The 24,054-nt window shown below is 49.1% G+C and overlaps 7 protein-coding genes across 7 annotated transcripts; 6 read left to right on the forward strand and 1 right to left on the reverse strand.

The window, feature by feature from the left end:
- Positions 1-676: 676 nt before the first annotated feature.
- Positions 677-1,976, forward strand: NUU61_002896 (nitronate monooxygenase; the record flags this gene model as incomplete). The annotated part of the gene is made up of 4 exons (XM_056653478.1): positions 677-689; positions 793-1,054; positions 1,121-1,622; positions 1,686-1,976. 4 exons carry the CDS (start codon positions 677-679, stop codon positions 1,974-1,976), a joined length of 1,068 nt encoding a protein of 355 aa, XP_056514545.1.
- A 158-nt stretch (positions 1,977-2,134) lies between these two features.
- Positions 2,135-3,958, reverse strand: NUU61_002897 (uncharacterized protein; the record flags this gene model as incomplete). The annotated part of the gene is made up of 1 exon (XM_056653479.1): positions 2,135-3,958. The coding sequence occupies one exon, from the start codon at positions 3,956-3,958 to the stop codon at positions 2,135-2,137; it is 1,824 nt and encodes a 607-aa protein (XP_056514546.1).
- Positions 3,959-7,614: 3,656 nt separating this feature from the next.
- Positions 7,615-9,319, forward strand: NUU61_002898 (cytosine permease; the record flags this gene model as incomplete). Its single annotated transcript, XM_056653480.1, has 3 exons — positions 7,615-7,881; positions 7,945-8,161; positions 8,217-9,319. The coding sequence occupies 3 exons, from the start codon at positions 7,615-7,617 to the stop codon at positions 9,317-9,319; spliced, it is 1,587 nt and encodes a 528-aa protein (XP_056514547.1).
- A 484-nt stretch (positions 9,320-9,803) lies between these two features.
- NUU61_002899 (Hsp70 family protein) lies at positions 9,804-10,799 on the forward strand (the record flags this gene model as incomplete). The annotated part of the gene is made up of 3 exons (XM_056653481.1): positions 9,804-9,914; positions 9,964-10,120; positions 10,339-10,799. Coding segments are annotated over 3 exons (729 nt in total), but the record flags the coding sequence as incomplete, so codon positions are not given.
- Positions 10,800-10,829: 30 nt separating this feature from the next.
- NUU61_002900 (uncharacterized protein) lies at positions 10,830-11,725 on the forward strand (the record flags this gene model as incomplete). Its single annotated transcript, XM_056653482.1, has 4 exons — positions 10,830-11,222; positions 11,339-11,397; positions 11,454-11,486; positions 11,575-11,725. The coding sequence occupies 4 exons, from the start codon at positions 10,830-10,832 to the stop codon at positions 11,723-11,725; spliced, it is 636 nt and encodes a 211-aa protein (XP_056514549.1).
- Positions 11,726-12,478: 753 nt separating this feature from the next.
- Positions 12,479-13,545, forward strand: tif35 (translation initiation factor eIF3 core subunit g; the record flags this gene model as incomplete). Its single annotated transcript, XM_056653483.1, has 4 exons — positions 12,479-12,495; positions 12,561-13,182; positions 13,253-13,424; positions 13,493-13,545. 4 exons carry the CDS (start codon positions 12,479-12,481, stop codon positions 13,543-13,545), a joined length of 864 nt encoding a protein of 287 aa, XP_056514550.1.
- A 6,608-nt stretch (positions 13,546-20,153) lies between these two features.
- Positions 20,154-22,423, forward strand: NUU61_002902 (uncharacterized protein; the record flags this gene model as incomplete). The annotated part of the gene is made up of 3 exons (XM_056653484.1): positions 20,154-20,308; positions 20,837-20,927; positions 21,011-22,423. The coding sequence occupies 3 exons, from the start codon at positions 20,154-20,156 to the stop codon at positions 22,421-22,423; spliced, it is 1,659 nt and encodes a 552-aa protein (XP_056514551.1).
- Between the last annotated feature and the right edge of the window lie 1,631 nt (positions 22,424-24,054).

Here is a 24,054-nt window from a genome sequence, read left to right on the forward strand (position 1 = left end):
GGAGATGCCTCTGGATTGATTTATATATGTCAGACTCTGTCTGATCACTCTGCGCCAGCTCGGGACCTGCCTCTTTGTCCAGGATTCTTCTGAATGTGTCTTGCACCGCCCCGAGGTGTCCGGAGGCCCCGGCAACGGCGGGAATCGAACCGCACTCGAGAATTGCCATAAAGGGGATGAACGAGGGACACTGTGAATACACAGGCCTATTGTAGAAGCCCCGCGACCGCCGACTCTGAGGGAACCCATTGTTGCGCAGAAACACCAATGAAGCAGACGCGCATGGGCACGACATCAGGTGACTGCTATATTGGTGCCTTGATGCCTGCTGATGTAATATCTGGCCTCAGGCAGTGATAATACACCCAACATACTTCACTGTTGGGTTGGTTTTATGAACAATTTCAATTTGGATTAAACATCTCTACTGGTCAAGATAAAATGAATAGAAATAGTGGTAGAAATAGGATATCATAATTCATAGTCATGTGTCGAGTTATGCGGACCCCGCCCACTCGGTAGTTTTACCTGGGGAAGACCCAAGCTGCGACTGCCTCGGCTCATCTGGAGACTGTGAACCGGCCTCGGTTGCCTCCCTTTATAGGCGCCGCTCCTCCTTCCCCAGGTTCTTCTCTTCATCATCCTCCATCTCTTTGGCACGGACATCATATTCACTATGGCTTCTCCTCGTAAGCATTTCCCCTGCCCCCGGCTTGATAGAATATCAAGCCACTCTTCCCACGTGTGGACATCTCTTTTTTCTGCGGAGAACTCACCATGCCCGTGACACAGAGCAAATCCGTACTCCGATCACTGATCTGCTCAAGATCAACCACCCCGTCCTGCTGGCAGGCATGAACGTGGCCGCGGGCCCTAAACTCGCCGCCGCTGTCACCAACGCGGGTGGCCTGGGTGTGATTGGCGGTGTTGGCTACACTCCCGACATGCTCCGGGAACAGATCGCCGAGCTCAAGGGATATCTGACCGACAAGAATGCTCCGTTTGGTGTCGACCTGCTGCTTCCTCAGGTCGGAGGCAGTGCCCGCAAGACCAAGTAAGTTCCCGCTGCTGCTCTTGCGGTGGGTCGTCACAAAAGCTAATCGGTCTCGTCGCAAACCAGCTACGACTACACCAAGGGCAAGCTCAACGAACTCGTTGATATCATCATTGAGAGCGGCGCCAAGCTCTTCGTCTCCGCCGTCGGTGTTCCCCCCAATGCTGTGGTCGAGAGACTCCACAAGGCGGGTATTCTCTGCATGAACATGATCGGCCACCCCAAGCACGTTCAGAAGGCCCTCGATGCCGGCATCGATATCATCTGCGCCCAGGGTGGTGAGGGTGGTGGCCACACGGGTGATGTGCCGACCACCGTCCTCATTCCCACTGTTGCCAAGTTGGTCCAGGGCCGCAAGAGCCCCCTGACCGGCCTGCCGGTGCAGGTCATCGCGGCTGGCGGCTTGTACAACGGCAACTCTGTGGCCGCCGCATTGATGCTCGGTGCCTCTGCAGTCTGGATTGGCACCCGCTTCATCCTGTCTGATGAAGCTGGTGCTCCTGCGGCGCACCAGGAGGCTGTCCGCACCTCCGGCTTCGAGGACAACATCCGCACAATCATCTTCACCGTATGTTTCTGTTTTTCACTGTCAAGAGTTTTTAAGCACTTGACGCTAACGTGTGTGCTATAGGGCCGACCTCTACGTGTGCGCAAGAACGCTTACATCCTGAATTGGGAGGAGAACCGGGCCGAGGAGATCAAGCAACTCACGGCCAAGGGTGTCATCCCGGTTGAACACGACTTCGAGAACCTGCCGGATGATGTTGACGACGACACCCTCGACAATGCCCGTCCCTACCTGATGGGCAAGGTCGCCGCCGTAGTCAACGAGAAGAAGTCCGCCAAGGCTATTGTTGATGAGCTCGTTTCAGATGCTGCTGCACTCCTGCAGAAGGGCAACAAGATGCTCGCCAAGCTGTAAATCAATGATTCTCTACTTGTGTTCTATATAAATAGTCATGTCTAGCGTTGAATAGTCGAATACGATTATCGAGATTCCCTCTTGGTATTTCAGAAGTCCGTAGTCATAGGCCAAGAAGATGCCTTGCCTTTCGCAAGGCGATAATGAGTGTCATTCAGCTACTCTCCATCTTCATTTCCGTCGTCATTTTCATCCTCATCGTCATCGTCGTCATCAAAGAGCTCTGGTGATGGCCAGTCAGGTCTCCGAAATGACTTTGCCCCTTCACCACACTCATCGATGCCCATGTTAGCAATATCCAGATTAATTTTGTCAAGGTGCGCATCTCGGGCAGCAACGCGCGTGTATCTGAATCCCTTCATGGTGGGACTAGGAAGGTATTGGAGAAGTTCCTGCTCCCGGCTGCCATGGTACCATTTCGCATCCACCAAGATGACCGTCTGATCGACAGCCGACTGCTGGTCCACACAAGCAAAAGTGCCACAATTGCCAGCCCGACCCTCGGATGTCCAGACCTTCCACACAATCTCCCAGATGTCCTCGATCGTGCCGTCGACGTCGCCTTCGGGGCCGCTCTTCCAGGGAATCACGCCGATTTCTTTGACCCATTCGAAGTCCTCGTCAATATCGTTTTTGGTTTTGAGCTCTGTTTGGATGGATTCATCTTGTTCTTTGGTCAATTGGTTGGTGAGATAGAACGCAGCCAGCCACTCGAATTCTGTCTCTTCCTCTTCCTGCGACCCGGACGGCATCCAGGGCGGAGGGTTGTAATAGAACGGCTCGTCAGGGTGCGAGAGATTCTCAGCGCTGTTGATGTCCAAGGTTTCCGACTCTTCGTCAGGATTATCGTCCGATGTCCAGTTTTTTGTGACAAGCCCTTCCAGGGAATTCTGTCTCACGAACGGGAACAGTTCGTAGCGTGAAAACACACTCCCAAATTGAGCCGAGTCAATGCCGCGGATGGGCTCGCGCAGAAAATGGAGCGGCCGGTCCATCCTCGTGTTGGGGTCAACCCAGTGTCGGTATTCATTGTAGAAAGTCGCTAGCTTCCGTCGAGATGCGAGACGATGCCGCTCCCATGGAATCAGTTCTACCGTGGTGTTCTGGCGATTTGGCTTTTTGGTTGCAGCGTGCTTTCGCACTGCATCCTGGATTATCGACTGGGTTTTGTGCAGCTTGTCTTCGCTGGCGGGGAAGAAGAGAAAGATAACCAAATGCTGATAGCTCATGGCGCGTTCCCATACCGGCATTTGGACCAGTTCTGTCATGCTGTCGCTGTCTGCTCGTGAGACGATATCCGTGACCAGCTCCACGGGTAGGCCTCGACGGGATGTGGACAATGCCTCGGCCACGGCGCCCGAGTATTTCTCTCGACCCAGTGACGACGCTGTGTCGGCAGTAAGCACAGCTCGATCCGGATCGTGAAGCGCCAATCCACACGAGGTCCGTAGGAACATCTCGATATCGCGAGCCTGTGGATTGATGCTCAGGGGTTCCAGCGGCATTTCAAGTAGCTTTTGAATCTCTTTGCCATCACCATTGGTACGCTTGGCGACAATGATAACTTCATCATCTTGCTTCGCGGCTGTCGATGGTTGCGGCTTGGTCGATATCATCACCACCGAGATCGAATCGCTTTCGCCCACGCGGCGCTCCCCCGTCAGTTGACGCCTGGTCAGCTCGTCTGCGACCAGGAAGGCTGATCGCTCAGACCGGTAGGCCAGGACTGCCAGTGCATACAAATTGGCCTGGCTGTCCAGGTGGGGGCCTTGCTTGGCGATGGATTGCAGCAATGATCGCGATGGCTTCCATGTGTGGATCTTGATGCTGTCGCCCAATATCTCTTGAAAGTGCTGGACGAGCTCTGCCTCGCTGGCCTCATCGAGATATGTTAAGATGGCGATCACTAGTGTGTTCTTGTCTGTGTTTCCCTTGGTCAACACTGGGTCGGGGGTGATGCGACCGCTGAGTTGCTCGGTCATTATGTAAGGTTTCTTCTGTGTGAGGTTGTTGTATAAGAAGAAATAAAGAGGATTGCCGCGAGAAGTGTTATTCCTGTACTTTCTTTTCCACTCTGGCAGCTTCCTAAATCATGTCGTTGAGTGGTTAGTGGAGCCCTCTGAGATCAGCCTCCCAGGCAGCCGTGGGGGAAGGATTGCGATATTGTTGTTTCATAGGGCCAGCCAGTCCAGCAGCCTTGCCCTAACTGTCGATCCATGAGCCTCGGTGGCGTGCAACCCAATTTGATCCTTGGCTAAGGATGGAGATTTAGGCAGACAACCCGTGACTGGGGCACTCTTATACTTGCAAGGTTATAACTATAGCCAAGAATATCTCTCGGTGATTTCCTCTAATGTCAGCCCTCTCTCATATGCAGCCAAAACATCTACTGTGTTCTATTTATCTACTATTCGCCACTATCTTTCTAGGCTATCAATAATTGTAAGACTACCCATACTAAGAGAGCCTGAATACTATGCTTACTGTCTCTACTAAACTTCTTTGTTTTCTGTATTATAATATATCTCTATGAACACGATCCCTAATATAGTAAGATAGACGGAGATAGAGTAGAATCAAAAATTTCTCTATCCTCACACTATATAGTAGGGTGTTTTCACTATGGGATGGCAAGATCATTCTCAAAGTTTCATAGACGATAAACACGAGCATAATTTGAAAAAGAAATCAATTCTTCGAATCTGCTTAAGGGTTCTGGCAAGAGTACACCTCAAAGATTTCTCTGTAAACACAACCCCATTCAATCTATGCCATGGTCATCGGTACTGCCCAAGAATTTTGAACACAGGAATTGGCCTGTTTTCTTCTTCTTTCAACACATTCGACACAAATTCATCACGCCGGTGACGAGCAAAACGTCGACGTCGGGCCCCTTGGAGACCCACTCTTCGAGCAGACATTGTTGCCGCAGCAGTCTTCGTCTGAGTTGCAGCCTGGTTTCCCGTCTGTAGCCATGTAGCAAAACCATTTAGTATTCCGTCTATCTAGTTCTGGTCTTTCTTTTTCTTTCTCTCTTTTCACCTGGAGTATTGTAAAGGGCACATACCGGCTATACAGGCCTCGGCGGACAGGGCAGTCATAAGACCGAGGAGCATAAGACTAAGGATCTTCATGGTTTTGTTGGAATGGGTTTCCTAAGGTGTTATTGAGAAGGGGAAGAAATGTAGAAAATTATCACCAATGCACACCAGTGGGACGCGGGGAATCATCGTCTTATTTATCTCCAGCTGAATTTGTCCCAGCCGTTATTTCCGCCCCCAATATTGGCATGTAGATCGGACTTAGAGAGAGAAGAGAGAAGCACCCTATACCGAGTGTAACTCAGCTTATCCTCAAGGCTCTTTCTGGGCTATTAATAGCTATAAGACTATACTCTTATTATACTTACTCCCTCTACAAAGATTCTTCATTGACTATATTCTAATATATTTCTGTAGATTTCACTTATTTGCCTTTGCAAAGTGCGGCGGCCCCTGGGAAGGTCAAGAGCTAGTGATTTGCCCGAGTTCAAAATTAGTCCACGAATACCTGTTTAATGACTAATAGTGCCGTGGACACGATTCCTAATAGAGTAAATTAGATGTAGCCCATAGAGTAAAAGTAGATTATTATCTCTCTATTTATATTATACAGTAGGGGTGTTCTCATTATAGGATTTTAAGGCCATTATTATAATTCATAGACGATAGATACGTGAATATAAGTTGGAAAAGAAACTAAAAAATTGAAAAAGATATCAACTCGTCGCACCTGCTGAGGGCTCTACTAAGAGCACACCTAAAAGACATCTTTTTAAACACATTCCCATTTAATTCATAATGTAACCGTCGGTGATGCATTTTGAACATCAGAATTATTCTGCCTTCTCTCTTTTCTCGACACAAATTAATCACTACTATGACATGCAAAACGTCGACGGCGGGCCATTTGGAGACGAACTCCCCGAGCAGATACTGCTGCCGCAGCAGTCTTGGTTCGAGTTGCAGCCTGGTTTCCCGTCTATGTAGCCATATAACAAAACTGGTTAGTATCCTTACTATCTAGCTCGGGGGTTTATATATATATATATATATTAGAGTATCATAAGGGGCACATACCGGCTATGCAGGCCTCTGCGGATAAGGCGGTCATAAGACCCAGGAGCATAAGGCTGAGGACCTTCATGGTTTTGTGGGCTGCCATAATAGGTTTCCTGAGCTGTTCGTGAACAGGAGAAGAGCAAGAAGGAGGGAGGAAAATAGGATAGTCGGTAGAGAAAGAAACAAAAATCACTAATGCTCCTACACGCGGGGAACCAGCGTCTTAAATAATTTATCTTTAGCTGAATGTGTCTCAACCGTTGTTTCCGGCCCCAATATAGACACATAAAGTAGATCGGATCTGACCTCTGATAGGGGGTTAGAGAGAGAGAGAGATGAGAAGTACCCTATACCGAGTCTTAGGGCTCTTTCTAGACCATTAATAACCGCAAGACTAATGACTTATTATACTTACTACATCTACTAAAATTCTTTATTTAACACAATATATTTCTCTAGACTTAACGCCTTTTCCTATATATTACCGGCCCCCCGAGACCTGTTTGCGGGGCCATGCGGCATGGCCCCGGGGAAGGACTGAAGGGCTGCCAGTCGCTTGCCCCGGTTGAACTTGACACGAGCGGGCTGATCGACCGATCCGGGGTATTTTGTGATCTCCGCTGCGCAATGAGGCCTCAAGCCCAGCAGATGAAGTTCCGGAGAAAGCCACCGCTGTGTGTCTTCAGCGTCCGCATGAACCTTCTGTATTGAGAGGTGCATTGATGGACAGCCGTCCCTCGCCATCACCTTCCTCGCCAGTGTCCAGCTGAGGCCTTGACAGCAACCAGGAGTTAGCAGCCGAGAAATAATGTTCCTCCTGCAAGAACCCTATCTGAGCATTGACCATTGTGACTCCCTGCATGAGCTCTGCAAACAACATCCGCAAGGGGTCGAAGCACCAGGAAAATGGCTGAGGGCGAGGCGAAAACCGCAACTTTTCCACTCGAGATTCCCGCACATCGGCGTCTCCCGTCTCAGAAAATCTTGACTTAGTAAAGATCCGAAGGTTGCACTAGATTGATTGAAATTCTGTGCCAATAAGCCGACTGAGAACCCCCTGTCGGCGATAAGAGGGTTCTTATCCTTTTAGGTACCAGACACACGCCAGATACACACGGCAGGGCGCACAGTACCGGCTACTTCCCACCGTCTCTTATCATCTCGGCCAATGCGCCCGGCTCAAGCGAGTGATAAGCCAAGACCAACCCGACTGTTTATTGGCCAACAAGCCCCGCGAGATGGGGGCAAAAAGGCTTGTCATTTGCTTCTTTTCTGGAAGTGTTCCAACGGGCCCACGCTGGAGATCGCGAGTGGACCGACGCGCACTCGAGGATTTGGGCGTCGCAAAGATATAAAGAGCGCGCTCCCAAGGAAAAGAGAAAATGGGACTGTGCATTTTCTTTTGCTGGTTTGCATCCGGAAAATCATCACCTTTTTTTTTTTTTAACTCGACGTGAGCCCTGGGGATTTTCTTCTCTTACTTGCTTGCTCTCTACCCCGATCGGACTGCCTCTATCGTGGAGTGCGGCTTTCCAACGATGGCCTCAAAATCCAGTACGATACCTATTGGGGCAGACGAGGACTTGGAGAAGGCTCCTCAGGTGGACAATGCCTATGCTACCAATAGTAACGAAGAAGACCACATCAGCGACCATGCTGTCCCCGGCGAGAGCTTCGAGTACGGCAACTCGCTTTATGCAAAGGTCCAGCGCCTGGCCGGCAAGTTCAACATCGAACAGCGAGGTATCGAGCGAGTGCCGGAGAGCGAGAGGACAGATACATCCTATTTCAATATTGGCAGCATGGTGGGTTCTTCAGACCTGAGCTCAGGATTTCACTGCAAGACCTATCCCACTGACTGGACCTAGTGGTTGGCGGCAAACATGGTCGTCAGTTCGTTCGCCATCGGCGTTCTCGGCAAATCCCTCTTTTACCTGGGATTTGTGGACGCGATCCTGGTGTGTCTCTTCTTTAACCTGCTGGGTGTCTTGACGGTCTGCTTCTTCTCGTGCTTTGGGCCGGCCTTTGGATTGCGTCAGATGGTGCTGTCGCGGTTCTGGTTTGGATGGTGGGCTGTGAAATTCAGTAGGTGTTCTGAGCAAGTTGCTGCGAGCGACGCTAACCCTGGACTTCTCTGCAGTCGCCATCCTCAACGTCTTGGCCTGTATTGGTTGGTCGGCTGCCAATGCCATCGTGGGTGCCCAGCTGCTCAACGCGGTCAACACGGACGTCCCCGGTTTCGCTGGCATTCTCATCATCACCTTCTGCACCCTTTTTATCACTTTCGCCGGGTATAAGGTCGTGCATATTTATGAGTACTGGAGCTGGATCCCGACCTTCATTGTCTTCATCATTGTCATGGGCACATTTGCTCATTCGGGAGATTTCCTCAACCTCCCCATGAGTGCTGGGACATCGGAGCTGGGCAATTGCCTCTCCTTCGGGTCAACGGTGTATGGCTTCGCAACAGGATGGACCAGTTACGCCGCCGACTACACAGTTTACCAACCGTCAGACCGAAGCCGTCGCAAGGTATTCCTCGCGACCTGGCTCGGCCTAATTCCCCCACTGCTCTTCACGCAGTTCCTCGGCATCGCCGTCATGACAGCCACTGATCTCAACGACGGGCACAACAAGTACGCAGCCGGCTACGCAGCCTCCGTCAACGGGGGCCTACTCGGCGCCGTCCTCGAGCCGCTGGGTGGCTTCGGCAAGTTTTGTCTGGTGATCCTGGCGCTGTCAATCATTGCCAACAACTGCCCCAACATCTACTCGGTCTCGCTGACTCTGCAAGTCATGAGCCGGTACACGCAGCGCGTGCCGCGGTTCATCTGGGTGTTCCTGGCGTCATGCGTCTCTCTCGCCATCGCCATCCCGGGATACTCGCATTTCGAAACTGTTCTCCAGAACTTTATGAACTTCATTGCCTACTGGCTAGCCATTTACTCCGGCATTGCTGTCGCCGACCACTTTGTCTTCAAGCGTGGGTTCGGTGGATACTGCCCGGAGCTGTATGATCAGCGCGGCAAGTTGCCTATGGGTCTTGCTGCGTCTGTTGCTTTCTGTTTTGGTGTCGCTGGTATGGTCACTGGTATGAGTCAGTCGTGGTGGGTTGGGCCTATTGCCCAACACGCGGGCGAGCTTCCGTTTGGTGGAGACGTGGGTTTTGAGCTGGGGTTCTCGTTTGCGGCTGTCTCGTATTGTATATTGAGGCCGATTGAGATCCGGATGGTGGGTAGGTAGATCTAATTGGTTGTTATATGCTGTTACAATATATAATAGTGGAATGTTTTCAAGTACCACTATCTCATGGGAATACTTATTTTCTTCTGATCTTGGATTGATTGTGCCTCGGTTGGTGTCCATGTATTCACATTAGTAGTAGCCGAAGAATTCATAATACATCCCCTTCGCCATGTAAAAATAGTCAGAGTTAACCATGACCAAATTCTAGTTCGAGGACTTTCTAAGAAACTGCTTAGAAATGCCAGCATGGCCGCGTTGGATGTTGCCATTGAGGTTGTCTTGATCTGGCATTCCGAGTTTTCGGAAACACGATGCTCTGATTGGCAGAGACCCAATAAAGTGGGTCTGATATCCAGGGTTACTGGGATCTATGAAAAAAAGAAATCCAGCGGAAATCAATTGCACCGAGTTCCGCTGCGCTACCCCTGAAAAGATATGTAGATGTCAAAGAATCCATCTTGGGGTCTTTTCTCACACAGTTCTTCTCTTATTTTCTTCCAAAAAAAAAAAACAAACAACCGCGTGCATTATTGTTGTGGCACTAGACTTCGGGACCACCTTTTCGGGTGTAGCATGGGCCCAAGTGACCAACGTGAGTTATGTCCCCTTAATATTTGCCATCACTAACATAAGTGGTTTAGCCAAATGAGCACTACATCATCAATCAATGGCCTAGCAGCGTGTCTAGCTTCATCGATGGAATGACAAGCGAGAAGGTGCCAACCGAAGTCGCCTTCACTTATGATGGCGTTACGCCCAAAGTCATCTGGGGCTTCCAAATTCCCGAGGCTATGCCACGTCTCCAGTGGATCAAGCTGTATCTTGAGCCTGAACAAAAGCCCCACCTAAGAACCTCTCTGTCCGTCAAACACCACGATTCCAGGTGAATGGAATATCCTCATCACGCAACCCCAGAGACTGTTGTCACTGATTACCTTCGTGCTCTACTGCAGCATGTCTCACAGGTTCTCAACTCCCAGGTCGGCTGGTTTTTGACTCGATGACATTTACCTTAGACAAGGCAAAAGCTCAAACCCTTACATGTGCAGAAGAGGCAGGCTTGGGGGCAGCGTCTAATATTCGCATCATCTCTGAGCCGGAGGCTACGGTCATTCATGTGCTAAAGGCTAGCAATCCGCATGGCCTGGAGATTGATGATACAATCGTTCTTTGTGATGCAAGGGTGGGAATGGTGGACTTGATCACCTTCACGATTGTTGAGCTTCGACCGACTCTCCGCCTCCAGGAAGCGGCCCCGGGTGCAGGAGGACTTAGCGACAGTACTTTCCTGGACAAACGATTTGAAGATTTCCTTCAAAGGCGATTGTCTTACTGTGAAGGCTGGGAAAGTGACACCATAGAGCAAGCCATGCTGGATTTTGAAACAGTTGCCAAGCGAAGATTTGCTGGGGATCTCATCGATGACTTTGTGTTCCCGGTTCCAGGAATTGCTGACAACAAAGACCTTGGCGTCTGACGGGGTTATCTTCGCGTCACAGGGAAAGAGATGCATGATCTGTTTCTCCCAGTCCTGCAAGAGATTCGCGACCTGGTGGACCTTCAGATCATGATATCAAAGAACCGTGTCAAATCAGTCTTCCTGATTGGTGGCTTCGGGCAAAATCCATTTCTCTGCCGGTATCTCCGGAAGATTGTCTCTGTGATCACCGTTATTGCGCTTGTTGATGGCTGGACAGCTGTTGCCAGAGACGCTCTGGCGAAAACTCTGGCAGAAACTTGTTCTATAGTCCCCCAAGTTTCTGTTGACTCTGGTGTTGCCCGGAAGAATTATGGAATAATTGCGTCCAGTCCTTTCGATCTATCCATCCATGACCAGGCAAAAAAAGTAACTATCATATTTCCAGGTGTGATCCCTCGGCTGAAACATCTAGATACTGGAGTGAGTTCTACGGGAAGTACTACATCAATGCGACCAAGTGGTTTATGAAAAGGCGAGGGCCCTTTACCTCCTTCTATGATACAGAATATAAAAATAAAAGTGCTGATGACAACCAGGGCGACGACATCAAAGAAGCACAGCCCATCATCACTTTCTGGTTGCAGCAACAGCTCAAGTAATACGGTCAATTCAAATCAATCTACGTTACTCTCTATGAGCTGGACGCAACAGATGGGACCACGGCGCCGCTGTACTTCAATCGTCGTAAGTAGGGCGCTCGATATTTTCAAACCCATATTCCTAACCATTGGTGTTGCCAGATATGAAGCAACATGCTGTACTTCATTCTCAGCAGCCGCATTCCGGTTGTTCGCGGCCAAGATAGAGAGGACTACTACGAAGTGTCCTTTCAGATCCATGCAACTTACTACTCAGCACATTGTGAATATTCACTCTGGTTTGAGGGCAAAAATCACGGAGGCGTCAAGGTCGAATACGTCTGAAGATGTTCAGTCAGGCATTCTCGTTTCCGGCGGAGCACTGGTGTTTCGACACTGGCAAGTTTGAGCAAGGGAGAAAGATGAGATGGCGAATGGAACATGTTTCTTAGGAGAGTTTTGCACAAAAGAACAAAAGAAAACAGAGAGAGAAAAAAAGGAGCTGAGAGAAATGAGAGAATACAGAAACACGCGTCTGACCTTCGCTTCGCTCAGGCGGCTTTGAAAGATGTAGTAGAGAATAAAAGTTAGATTTAAAAGGCTTATTCTATGTTGTATCCTATTTCAGAGGTCCTATTCTTTATTAGATATATAGATGTTTATTTACTACTGCTATTTTATTATTATTATTATTGTTGTTTCCCTCTCTTAAGATAATTTATTCCTTTTCTTATTCCTTTTCTAATCTATTTTTATAATTACCTCTTCTCTCACTCTCTCTTTTTTTCCCTTTCTTTCTTTTGTAACACATATTAAAGGTCGAGGGGTCACGTAGCCCTAGGGTAGCCAAGTCGAATTTTCCCAGATTTTCTGCAACCCACACTTCACATCTTCTTATATTATTGAATGGAATTCGAATATGAGCTGTTCTCAATCGCAGATGGATAGAAGCGGAAAGGAACAATTTCACGTGACTGTATAGGGAACCAGCCACAGCTGCGCCACACGTAAAATGGCGGCGAGGAAATCCACAACGGATTCGCCTTTCAAAGAAATCCAGAAATTCTGCTGCAGTTTACACCAGCAACCCCCAACACCATGTCTCGACTCGGAAAGTCAGTATCTACCTCAGTAAAACCTCCGTGAAATTTTGAACTAACAAAAATCCTCGAAATTCTAGCCGTGCCGACTGGGCCGACGATGAGGAGTTCGACGACCCCTCCGCACTCCCCGCGCAACAAGTGATCACCAACAAAGACGGCACCAAGACGGTCATCTCTTACCGGTTTAACGACGAGAACAAGAAAGTCAAGGTCACCCGCCGCATCAAGACCACCGTTGTGCGCGAAAATGTTAACCCGCAGGTCGCCGAGCGCCGGTCGTGGGCCAAGTTCGGGCTCGAGAAGGGCCACGCCGCGGGACCCTCGTTCGACACCACCTCGGTCGGCGAGAACATCATTTTCCGGCCCAGCATCAACTGGAAGGCGCAGGCTAAGGAGGCCGAGAAGGATGGCGGCGAGAAGGGCAGCATGAAGGACCAGCTCAAGGACAAGAAGGTCAAGTGTCGTATTTGCAGTGGCGAGCACTTTACGGCCCGCTGTCCCTTCAAGGACACCATGGCCCCCGTCGAGGAGCCTACGAGCGGTGCTGGCGGAGATGCGGACGAAGACAAGGCTGGCGCTCTGGGGAGCGGCTCGTCCAGCTACGTGCCGCCTCACCTGCGGAAGGGTGGTGCTGGTGGTGGCGAGAAGATGGGTGGCCGTTTCGAGAAGGACGATCTGGCGACTTTGCGAGTTACAAACGTACGTTTACTCCTACTTGACTTGGTCTTGGATTCCATTTTTCTAATCTCTTTTCTCTTTCGACGCACAGGTCAGCGAGTTGGCAGAGGAACAGGAATTGCGGGATCTCTTCGAGCGGTTCGGCCGTGTCACCAGAGTCTTCCTGGCCCGGGACAGAGAAACCCAGCGGGCCAAGGGCTTCGCATTTATCAGCTATGCGGATCGGGGCGATGCGGCGCTGGCCTGCGAGAAAGTGGACGGCTGTAAGTTTTTGTCCTTGATATCAAGTTGGCTCCTGAGTACTGACACTTTTTTTTTTCTTTTCTTGCAGTTGGTTACCGACACCTGATTCTTCGCGTCGAGTTTGCCAAGCGGTCGACCTAGACATCGTCTTTCGAATTTCATTTTCTCTTTTACGACATCTTTGGCTGGATTCTTTTCTTCTCATCAGGCGGGCCTCATGTTTGGCTCTAGCTCTTTTCTTTTGTACTGTATGACCTGATTAATGATGATTTCTGAAAAGACATCCATGTCATTTACTTGCATTCGTCAGTCTTATACAAAAGCAATGGTTTTAGAGATGTGCATCGCTGGTTTAAGATCAGCCATACTCCGTAGGGGAATCAACCCACTGAATTCGGGATTGTTGGTCAAAAGAGTAGCTTTGCATGGTCGACCTTGATCAATTACTCTTTACTCCACACCGTCTTTGTCTATCTGTCCAATGCACCCTCGGTACCACATTCACTCACCGAGAATATCCGGATCCCCCAACGGCGCTGCATCCGAAGGGCCCCCAAACTATGGTTGCTCGATGGAGTCGCCATGAGGCTGGTCGGATCTATAGAGTCCCGAGGCTGGAGAATCCTTCTTCTTCCTGGACTAAAAACACACTCCCACATGGTTTACTTGGCATAGTCCCACTCCTAGAATCCTGCTGTCCCAGAATCGGGATGACCATGGGGGCAGAAAGAAAAAGAAAACTTCGTGTCCAGCATGACTCCTGTCATCTGGCAAATTGATTGCGGACAAGCAGAATAAGGGGGGAAAAAAAGAAAAGAAAAGAAAAGAGAGATGGTATGGCCATAGAATCTGCTCCACGGTCAGATGCACCCCTACGAATTTTAGTTTTATTTTTCATTCAACATTCAATTTTTGTTGAATATTATTCAATTGAGAGAGAAATATCGTCCTTTTCGCCTGACAAAGACCGCGATGGAACCATAACCCTAGTCCCTGCGCCCTGGTACATCGAACGCCCCAGATCAACATGAGAGCCTCCACAACAGCCGATCTATTGAAATGGGGGCCCTCCACCTAAAGGAATAACAAAGTTTCCCTCCTTTTCTCCTTAATTTCCCACCAAATCGGGTTGCATAGCGTAGCATCAACGTTTCATTTAGAGCAGGGAAAAAAAAAGGCCAGCCTTGCAAAGCTTACCCTAGTTTTCCGGCATTTGGTCCTCCGGGTGATCCACTGATTGACAAGGGCCAAATTGGTAAAATTGATAATAATAAAAAGGAAAAGAATAAAAGAATGTATGTATGATTTCTGATCTCTGATTTCATGATTTCCCTCGAAATATCACTAGGTCACCACTCTTTTTTTTTTTTTTTTTTGTTCCGCCACTGCGGCTGCCAGTATGACAGCCATCCACACATCCACACATGTGAAAGGCGTTCGTGACTTGTTCCCGATGTCCCTCTCTCCAAGTGACATGGTCTAGAGAAAGATCATCTCCCAGTAAAAAAAAGTCATACCGGAAGAGTAGAGAGAGAGGGATGGTGAGACAATCGAGACAATTCCACCGAGAAAGGCAAGTCTTCATCAGCAAACGTCACGGCTTCGTTGCTGGGAAAGCATGCTTTGGTTGCTTTGGTTGCTTTGGTTGGCTCTTCTTTTCTTCCGTGCTACTCGGGGATGAGCCCGGGTTGGTCGGTTCGGCTGTCAGGGAGTCAGGGATTGTTCCGGCAGCAGGCTGAGGGAATTGGTAGCTGCAAAGGAAAAAACAGAGACAGAGAGGGAGGGAGAGATAGACTCCACCCCCTCCAAAGAAACAAACACATGGCTGGGAAATGAAATTAAAAAAAAAAAAAAGGCGTTGAAGGAAGCGGGTCTTGCATGGTTCTTGCATTCAGGCCATGTCTATACCACCCAGCCAACAAAGCTTCCTTCCGAGAATTCGGCCGGTATTGGGACTAGCGGTGGATCATTTGCCCTCCGAAAAAAAAGCCTTGCGAGACTTTTCCTCCGCCCCTGGTCTGGTTGTGGGGATTCTTTCTCTGTTTCTTTGTCAGCGAAAGTCTCCTGTCTTGGTCGTAATCCAATCGGCGCTACAGTATCGAGGGTACCGGGTTGTAGATCCAGGTTGATCAAGGTTTGGAGTGACAGGACGGCTCTGGCTGCCAATGAAAACTTCCCTCCAGCCCCTGGAACAGGGAGGAGAGACAGAAAAGACAGGGGAGGCTGAGGAGGCGAAATTGATCTCGTTTCGGCAAGGACCATCTAGTCCATTGCAGCGGGACTAACAGCAGTCAGGTCAACCGTCACAGGAGGTAACCGTCATCCGGCGCAATACGTTATACACAGGTAACAACCACTCAACCTTGTGTTCGGGCCCGCCAACACCATGAGTCACGCTGTAGATGGAATTAGCATTGAATCTCGAAGGATGAACTGACCACTCAATGTGAATACGAGAAGGAACGTGGATACCCTTCTCTAGCATATATCCATATAGCCAACGCGAACGAGATCGTCGGGGGTATAAACTCGCGTGAAAACAAGAGGTCGAGACATGTAGAGTGTGATCGGCTGGGCCTTTGCAAAAGTCAATTGCCAGGGACCAGGTTCTCGAGTGCCGTGGGTTTCCCCGGTGGATCAACGGAACCAGAAGTAGAAGGTCAACGGCTCGAGCCCCCAAGCTGGAGAAGCTTGGGTAGGAATCCTTTCAGATGCCGACACGAAGAGAATCCGGGCCCGGGAATTGCACTTGACTCGCGTAGGGGTGTAGTTGGGCGTGCTTTGCAGACATCGGATGTCGGACCCATCGTATGGTCAATGAAAAGTGAAAAAGTCAAAACAAATCATAATCAAAAAAAAAAAAAAAAAAAAGATCCTAGGTCAACGGGCATACCGGGGCTGGAATCATCAAGAAAGACCAGGGTACAAATGACAGTCTAGAATATCGCACCCTGGTAGTCCTCTCGACGGCCAATGGATTGGCATTGTATGCGCCCGAAGGCAAAATAAATGAGGGTCAAGTCTCTTCCCGATCTCCCCGATGAAGACATTTCTGTCGCCTGACAGTTGCAGGTCAGGTTGTCTTTCTTTTCCCGGTCAGAGTTTGGGGAGGTCTTCCGGCCAGGTGCATTCCAGGCATGGACGCTGCGGGATGGACCACGATTTGTTGTGCGAATGGGTCGGGAGTCGTACAAAGGTCTTCTCGCGTCGAGATATCAATCATCCCCCGCCACTGACAGGCAGCCAGATCTCTCTGACAAGAGAAAGCAAGAGCATGTGTCTTAAGACAGACTGGGGTTGTTGTTTTTCCAAAGTTGGTTCGAAGTCAAGAATTGTCTTAGACATGGGGGCTTTGCTTTTTCTTGCATTCCCATGGTAGCATGGACAGAGCTGCATGCAAGAAAGCAAAGGAAACCATGGTTAGGCTAATGAGCTCCTGCATTTCTGCTCAACTCCTCTTCACTAGGAAACTCAAATCAGGATATTATTAGTGCATCGAAAAGGAATTACACTTCAGGATGAGAGGTACCTGCAGTGACAAGCGGCCGGGTACCTGATAGGGCTTGTTGGACTCCCCGCACGAAGTCGGACATTTTGTGTTCAAGGCCTTCTTCTCTTTTTATGTATCTCATGCCATTGGCATCAACATCTCGGGGGAGTGTGATAGATCAAACAAGTGTGGGGCCGGAGAGGGTGGAGACCGTCACGGGTCGATCTCAAGGTCATGTATGTACTGGCCCCGATAATTCCATATAGATCAGACTCTCATCTACCATCCACGCAACCATATTATGACTATGATGATAGTTACCAAAGATGTAAATTAAAGTACTGGTATCTATAGAAATGTCTCCAGTACTTGCCATATACAAGGTCCAGCAACAATGTAAGCACCTGCTCACCGCCTGGTGCACGTGCCACCGCGGGAATGGAGATCATCGCCCTTTGATCAAATCCACACCATGCCATCATTGTCACTTCCTCCCCGATAGCCTTAATCAACTCCATTGAGTGGTTTTTCTCTGTGGTCGAGCCAGAAATGGATATTAATCCTACATCTAGGATTATCTTTGGTGCAAGCACGGCCTTTTCCATGGGAGGGGAGCTGCACAACATACCATCCCCGTCACCCTTGGTCTCCAGTACAAATCGATCTTGGCCTTGATCAACCAATTAGGAGCTGGAGAGTACATTTCCAGTGTGCGCTTCACCATCTGAGCCGACTAGCTTCCTGCAGGATGGCCGATCACCCAGCCACTAATGCGGTTCCCGACACGATCAGGACTGGGGCCCACTCATGGTGACTGGGATCTTTGGATCTATGATTCCAGAGCCCTCCTCCCCCCCCCCCCCTTCGATGTTTCAATTTCGCTGTGGGTCCTAAATCTCCATTCTGGAAGCACTTGCCGGTCGACACACCTTTTTTTTTTTTTTTTTTTTTTTTTCACTTTCTGTTGCAGTTGTTTTTAGGCATCCATGTGGAGCCCCTTTTTTTTTCTTACTCGGGGCATTATTACCTGGATTCCAAATGAGCGCCCGGTGCGATCAGAGCTTGCCCATACTGTGGAATTCGATGACCCCGGTACAATTATCAACTCGCAGTTACTGCCTTATTGCCTGCTGGATTTTGTCGGTGAATGCATGGCCAACACTGTCAATGCAGCATGGATGAAAAAAATTGCCGATCGCTTGCTCTGCAATATTTTTCTCATGCAAGCACCATTGCTCGTGCCTCGAGCCTCCTAGAGGAAGGAGGGTGGGGGGAAAGGCAATAATATTCAATATTCCATAACATTCACTGCCGGGACCACTCCGACAGGCCTCCCAGTCTATGACCACGGACCACTCCCAGGACATTCTATTCCCTGTCTTGTTCCCACTCGACATCGATTTCCCTTGGGTTGGCTGACCATTGGCCTGGGGATCTGACAAAAAAAGTCTGATACATCAACCACCTTTTGTGATGCGACTAGGGGGGGGAGAGACTCTGCACGGATATCCCGGTTGATCATCTCCTCTATCCTTTCTAGTTTCATCTTATTTGGTTTTTCCTGCAGCGTCCCGTCTGTCGGGTGTTCACGCCGGGACATCTGACTTCATCGGCGTGTAATGGAAAATACATCCAGAGGGTCGTTGCAGTACCCACAGTCCGTGCAGCCCGGCATCGGGTTCTCCCAGGGCACGTAACATGGGGAGTTCAACCAATGCCATGCTCCTTGAACAATCAAACTGTTTGGAGCTTGGACCAATGATTCGATGCTACTATGGAGTCTTTGCCCCCCCCCCCCCCCTCCTTTCCAGTGCTTTATTGCCTTCCGGAACAGGCCCAGGGGCCAAAAGGGGAGGAAAAGAGAAAAAGAAAAGAAAAGAAAATAACAAATCCAAGATCGCCCCAAAGGAAGATGGATCTTGCCCGGATCATTATGGTTGGACCCCTATGCAAAGTGGCTGCTGCCACCCATTGTCGCCTTGCCGAATACAACGTATTTCGTCCCTGGCAGGGCTCCCACCAACTCGTGGCGAAATTAAACGGTATACTTCTGGGGGGTATTGGGGAAAATCAACCAGGATCTCTGGATACTAACCCTGAGATCCAATATCAATTCCATGCAGGATCTATTTCTTTTTCTTTTTTTTTTCTTTCTATTTCTCAACATCAGCCCAGCCACAACCTCCCCGACCTGCAATAGAAATTATTCCATTTTCCTTTGCATTGGCACTTCATGCCCTAAGTCCACGGTTGGCAAAGCTTGGGGATCTTCTGCAATACATGCAAGAAACTCTGCCCATCAATGCCCGCGCCGGCTTGATTTGTTCACACTGTCACACTGGATTACATCAGTAAGTTTTCTTCTTTTCCCTTTTGGTTTATTATTTCTTTTGGGATCTTTTTCCTCTTGTGATTTGTTTGATTGTATTCGTCTCTTTTTTTTCTTTTTCTTATTTTCTTTCTTTTTGCTTTTCTTATTCCGGAGCCCCAATGTCATCTTAAGCTCTGCAGACTCTTGAGATCTCTAGGCTATGGTGCACTCAGATCCCCGATTGCTGCCAATGACGCCGAGAACAGAGCCCATGACCCACCTGTGAGGATCCCTAAATAGGATGTCATGTCTACCAACCGGTGACGCATCCTTTTTTTCGCCGAGTCAGCGTCGCGCGACGCTCTAGCGCTGTCAATAAGGCAGAGACCTCACTTGAAACATGCTCTTCTTCTTCTACTCATCCCCTCTTGGTGACTTTCTTCCACCCCCATCTTTTTTGTCCTTGTTCCCCATCCTGTTTTCAAAATTTCCTACTTGACAAGACTTCTCTCCTTCCGGACAAGCTCCCTGGGTGATATCCCGGCGCGACTCCACCAGCTTGTCTCTCTCTTGCCGCCTCCAAACCCACTGCCTCAACAAGACCACAGACACTCTCTGGAGACCTCCACAGCACGGCGAGTGTTGTGAGCAGCACGCATAGCCCGCCTGAAGAGACTGGTCACTAACTTGACTGTTCTAGACAATCTACCCTTGCCATACTCAATACGACAAGGCCAGACAGCTTTGACGCCTCGTTGGTGTTACCTCTGTTGACCACGCCTCAGGGTCCTCGAGGCACCTAGCATCAGCACAATCAAGATGAATCCCTGTAAGTATCTTTGTGGGCTCGCGCTGTTCTGCCGTCATCATTGCGGATGGCTCTGCTGCTTTCGTGGACTTGGTTTTTAACCACTGCATCCCCTAGCCCCCTTTCTGCCCGAGACCTTTATGGATTGTCCTGTCACATCAGATGGAAGCTATATCAGTTCCCATGTGACAGGATTTCCGACAGAGGACGATAACCAGCGAGTCGGGGCACTTGCCTCTATGCCTGTCACCAACGGCGTGAGGTACCATGCACAGCCTGCTATGCATGATTTGCAGTAAGTGATTTTTTCTTATTTATTTTTATCTTTTTTTTTATTCCCTTTCAATCTGAACTGCCCTCTCCACTCGGGCAGCCTCTCCACCCCTTGTCGCTGCGCTTCCTCCGGGTCCGGGCAGCTTGGACTTTAGTCCAGCCGGTTTCTGTACCTTCCATACCGATCCGCCGCCTGCATACGTTTCTTCCGATGTTCTGTCCTTTTTTATTATCTGTGCTCGTGTGCTTGGGGCTATTGCCTGTTTTTGCTGTCCTCTTTTCCGTTCCTTTCTCCCGCATCATGGTCTCCGTGCTGCATCTCCACTCAAATGACCCTGCCTTTATTGTTTTGAGGCTGCTTTTTATCTCCGGCCATCGCGCAGGGAGGATTTTTAGTGATATGCCTTGCTGAATTCTCTTGTGTGTCCCTCTAGGTTTTCTGGCTCAAGTGCTCTTGCAATGACTCCCCCAGATTCCTGCCCTGGTATGTCCTCTCTCTGTCAAACGAAATGCGAGTCATCTGTCCTCTGACAATTGTGATCATAACCAGATTCATTCTCTCCCACCACTGGCCCCATGTACTCGCATTTGCATCAGCAACCCTTCGACAGACTTCCGGATTTCCGGCGTGCTCCAGATCTGTAAGTCTTGTCCTATCTCCTCTTTTTCTTTTCTACCTTTCAAGTATGGAAGCTAATGGGAAATGGTTGGAGTCTTTAGCCAGCCCCCAGTTGGGATGTCCAACGCAATGCAGATGCCAAGTCACACCGTAAACTCCGTTCCGGACTTGATTGCTCGAAACCACGCATATTCGACCTCATCATATGCTGTTCGTCGAGGCATGGCCCCACTGACGGGCATGAATGATGTCTCTCGCAGTTATCACTACTCGGGCACGCCCCGTATCCTTGAAAACGCTGTGGATCGGGGCCACAATGGTCTGTTCCAGCATCCCGTCTCGGAGACCCCCCAACGCTCGCAGCAGACACAGGTCGAGGCTCCTCCTTTTGAAGAAACGAGCGTCCTTGAGTCAATTGTTGCGGAACTAGGAGGAGCACAGCAGACTATCAAGCCTGAGCTCCTTGCCAAAATGGGCCGGGGTTTCTTCCCTTTCGAGGGCCGGTGGACCTGCTACCGCCGCAACTACTTTTCCGTCAACTGCAGCTTCCTTCTTCACCCGTTTCTTTCGAACGTCCCTCTCTACATCCGCATGAATGATCAGAGCCTCGAGAGAATCTTCCGTTTTTCCATGGCTATCTCTGCCATTGTGAACGGCCAGTATGGAGAGACCCGTGAACTTGTGCAGCACACCCCGAAGCGAGACAAGCAGTCTGAGCGGAAGCCCGAGCGAGTCATTCTTCAGCCTTCTCCTCCCGCTTCGCTGACCGCCAACTCGACTGGCAATGGAACTCACACCGGCTTCTCACTTGGCTCGCAGTCCCTGGACTACAACTCTTCTTTCGCGGGGGCACCACAGCCCTGCCAGCCGCCCACCTCCCACATGTTCGAGCGGATCCAGTTCCAGAAGGCCACGGCCAACAACGGCAAGCGCCGTGCCCAGCAGCAGTGCTTCAACGTGGTGGTGGAACTCCATGCCGAGATTGCCGGCCCGGTTGCCGGCGAGACGCAGTGGGTGCAGGTCGCACGTCGCCTCTCTCACCCCATGGTCGTGCGTGGCCGCTCGCCCGGCCACTACAAGGATTCGCGCCGCGACAGCACCGCCAGCATGGGCCCCGACGGCAGCAGCGGCGATGGAAGTGCGGGCAACCTCCCTCCGGTGCTGGGCCAGCCGGGCCCCCCTTCGCACCTTTTCATGTACGACTCTTCTTCGCACCGCAGTGGCGTCCCCTATGGAAGGGCGGACTACCGCCAGATGGCCGCTGCCGAGCACTCGCCCCTGAGCGATAGCCCACTGATCTCGTCTGCTTCGTCGTCCGGATTCGACTACACCATGATGAATGAAACCATGGATCCCATGGACACTATCAAACCCACCTCTACTACGGATCCGTACCAAGACCCGACATTTGCGGGAATTACCAGCTCCCAGCCCCGTCACTCGGGTTCTGGTGGATATCACCCGGTCTACTCGACCTATGGCCGTTACGACCCTATTCAGCACAGTCTGTGCACCTAGATGGTTTCACTTCTCCATATTTCCATCTTCGCTTCTCTTCTTTACTTTTCTTTTTCATCTTTTTTTTTTCATTTTATCTTCATTTCAATCTGCAATATTTTCAATTTGCTTTTGTCTGAGTTTGAGGATCTCGTTTAGCAATGGGAAATCATGGGACGGATGGGGTTATGGGACCGGTGCAGGAAGGCGTGAGCAATGGTTGATAGCTTTTCTTCTTCTTTTTTCCAAGGTTCTTTTCTATGTTCTTTATTGATATTTTCCGAGACATTCGGCTTTGACTCTTTCTATGCTTATGTCTTAATCTTATTTTCACGTCATTTTTTTCTTGTCTCTTTCTTACCTTTTTTTAAGTTCTGTTTGCACGTCACTTGCACGTCGGATTGCACCGATTTCCACGTTCGATGGTGTTGAGAAGGTGGCTGCTGGCATTGGCATATACTGCGTGCAGCGAAAAATAGCACAGCAGTTTTTGGTTCTCTTTGGGTATCTACTTCTTTTTTTTTTTATCCGGAGCATACAGAATGCCATGGGAAACAATGCCATTACGAGAAGTAAACCAGTTACTTACTTAGCTTTCATTTTTTTTGGTCATTCTAATGTTCTGTTCATTTCCAACATAATCTATTCAAGATAATCCAAGGATCATGATCCTACTAGATACTAAATCCCCGATTCGCCCTGCTCGCCGACCAGAAACCGTTTTTTTCTGTGCGGCGGTCCTGGTCCTAGTCGAGATTGCGTTGCAGGGCTTGTTGGTTGGGATTGTAATGGGCGGGTGTTTATGCAGTTTTTGCTTTCTTCGATAATAATAAAAATAACAATTTAATGAAATTATTTATTTTATTTTATTTATTTTTTCTTGGTAAATGCTCTATGTGGGCTTCTTCTTTCTTTGATGGACAAACCACTGCTCTTTTTTTTTTCACATCTGCAGAGACAAATCTCAGCATGCTTTTGTAGTCTGCTGTCTAGTGTCTGCTGTCATGCTAGAGAGCGGCTGTCAAGGATTGCAAGTGGCTGGTTTGGCTTTTCTCTGTTTATAAATTATTATTATTATTATTATTATTATTATTATTATTATTATTATTATTATTATTATTATTATTATTATTATTATTATTATTATTATTATTATTATTATTATTATTATTATTTCTGATTTCTATTTTATATTTTTCTAGTTAATAAAGGTCGCAGAATCAACAGACACGCCGCCCATCCAGCTTAGGGCTCTAGGCAGCACGATAATAAGTGCATGTGCCTCGAAATTACACTTTGATACTTGAACCTGCTGATTTAAAATCTCAAATACAAATACTTCTAGCAGGTACAGTACATTGGGGGTATGTCGTTGCAGTATGGCATGTCGATCCCGATCGCCGTGATCGACAGTACATCAACACATCACATCCATGGAATTCCTCAGCTCAGCTCAGCCTTGTGATGACGACATGTGCAGGTGGTCCTGGCGATGCAATACTGATATTGACAAATTATTTTATTTCACTTTATTTCTTATTGGGTATCTTGTCAAGACCTTTAAGAGATCATTCTAATAGAAACTAAACTTGGAAGTATGCAACTACATACTGTTTAAGTACTGTATACCTCGAGGCTGTCAAAGTGTACTG

Source organism: Penicillium alfredii (assembly GCF_028826965.1).
Source record: "Penicillium alfredii strain IBT 34128 chromosome Unknown utg000004l_segment0_segment0, whole genome shotgun sequence".
In the NCBI taxonomy this organism is placed as follows: Eukaryota; Fungi; Ascomycota; class Eurotiomycetes; order Eurotiales; family Aspergillaceae; genus Penicillium; species Penicillium alfredii.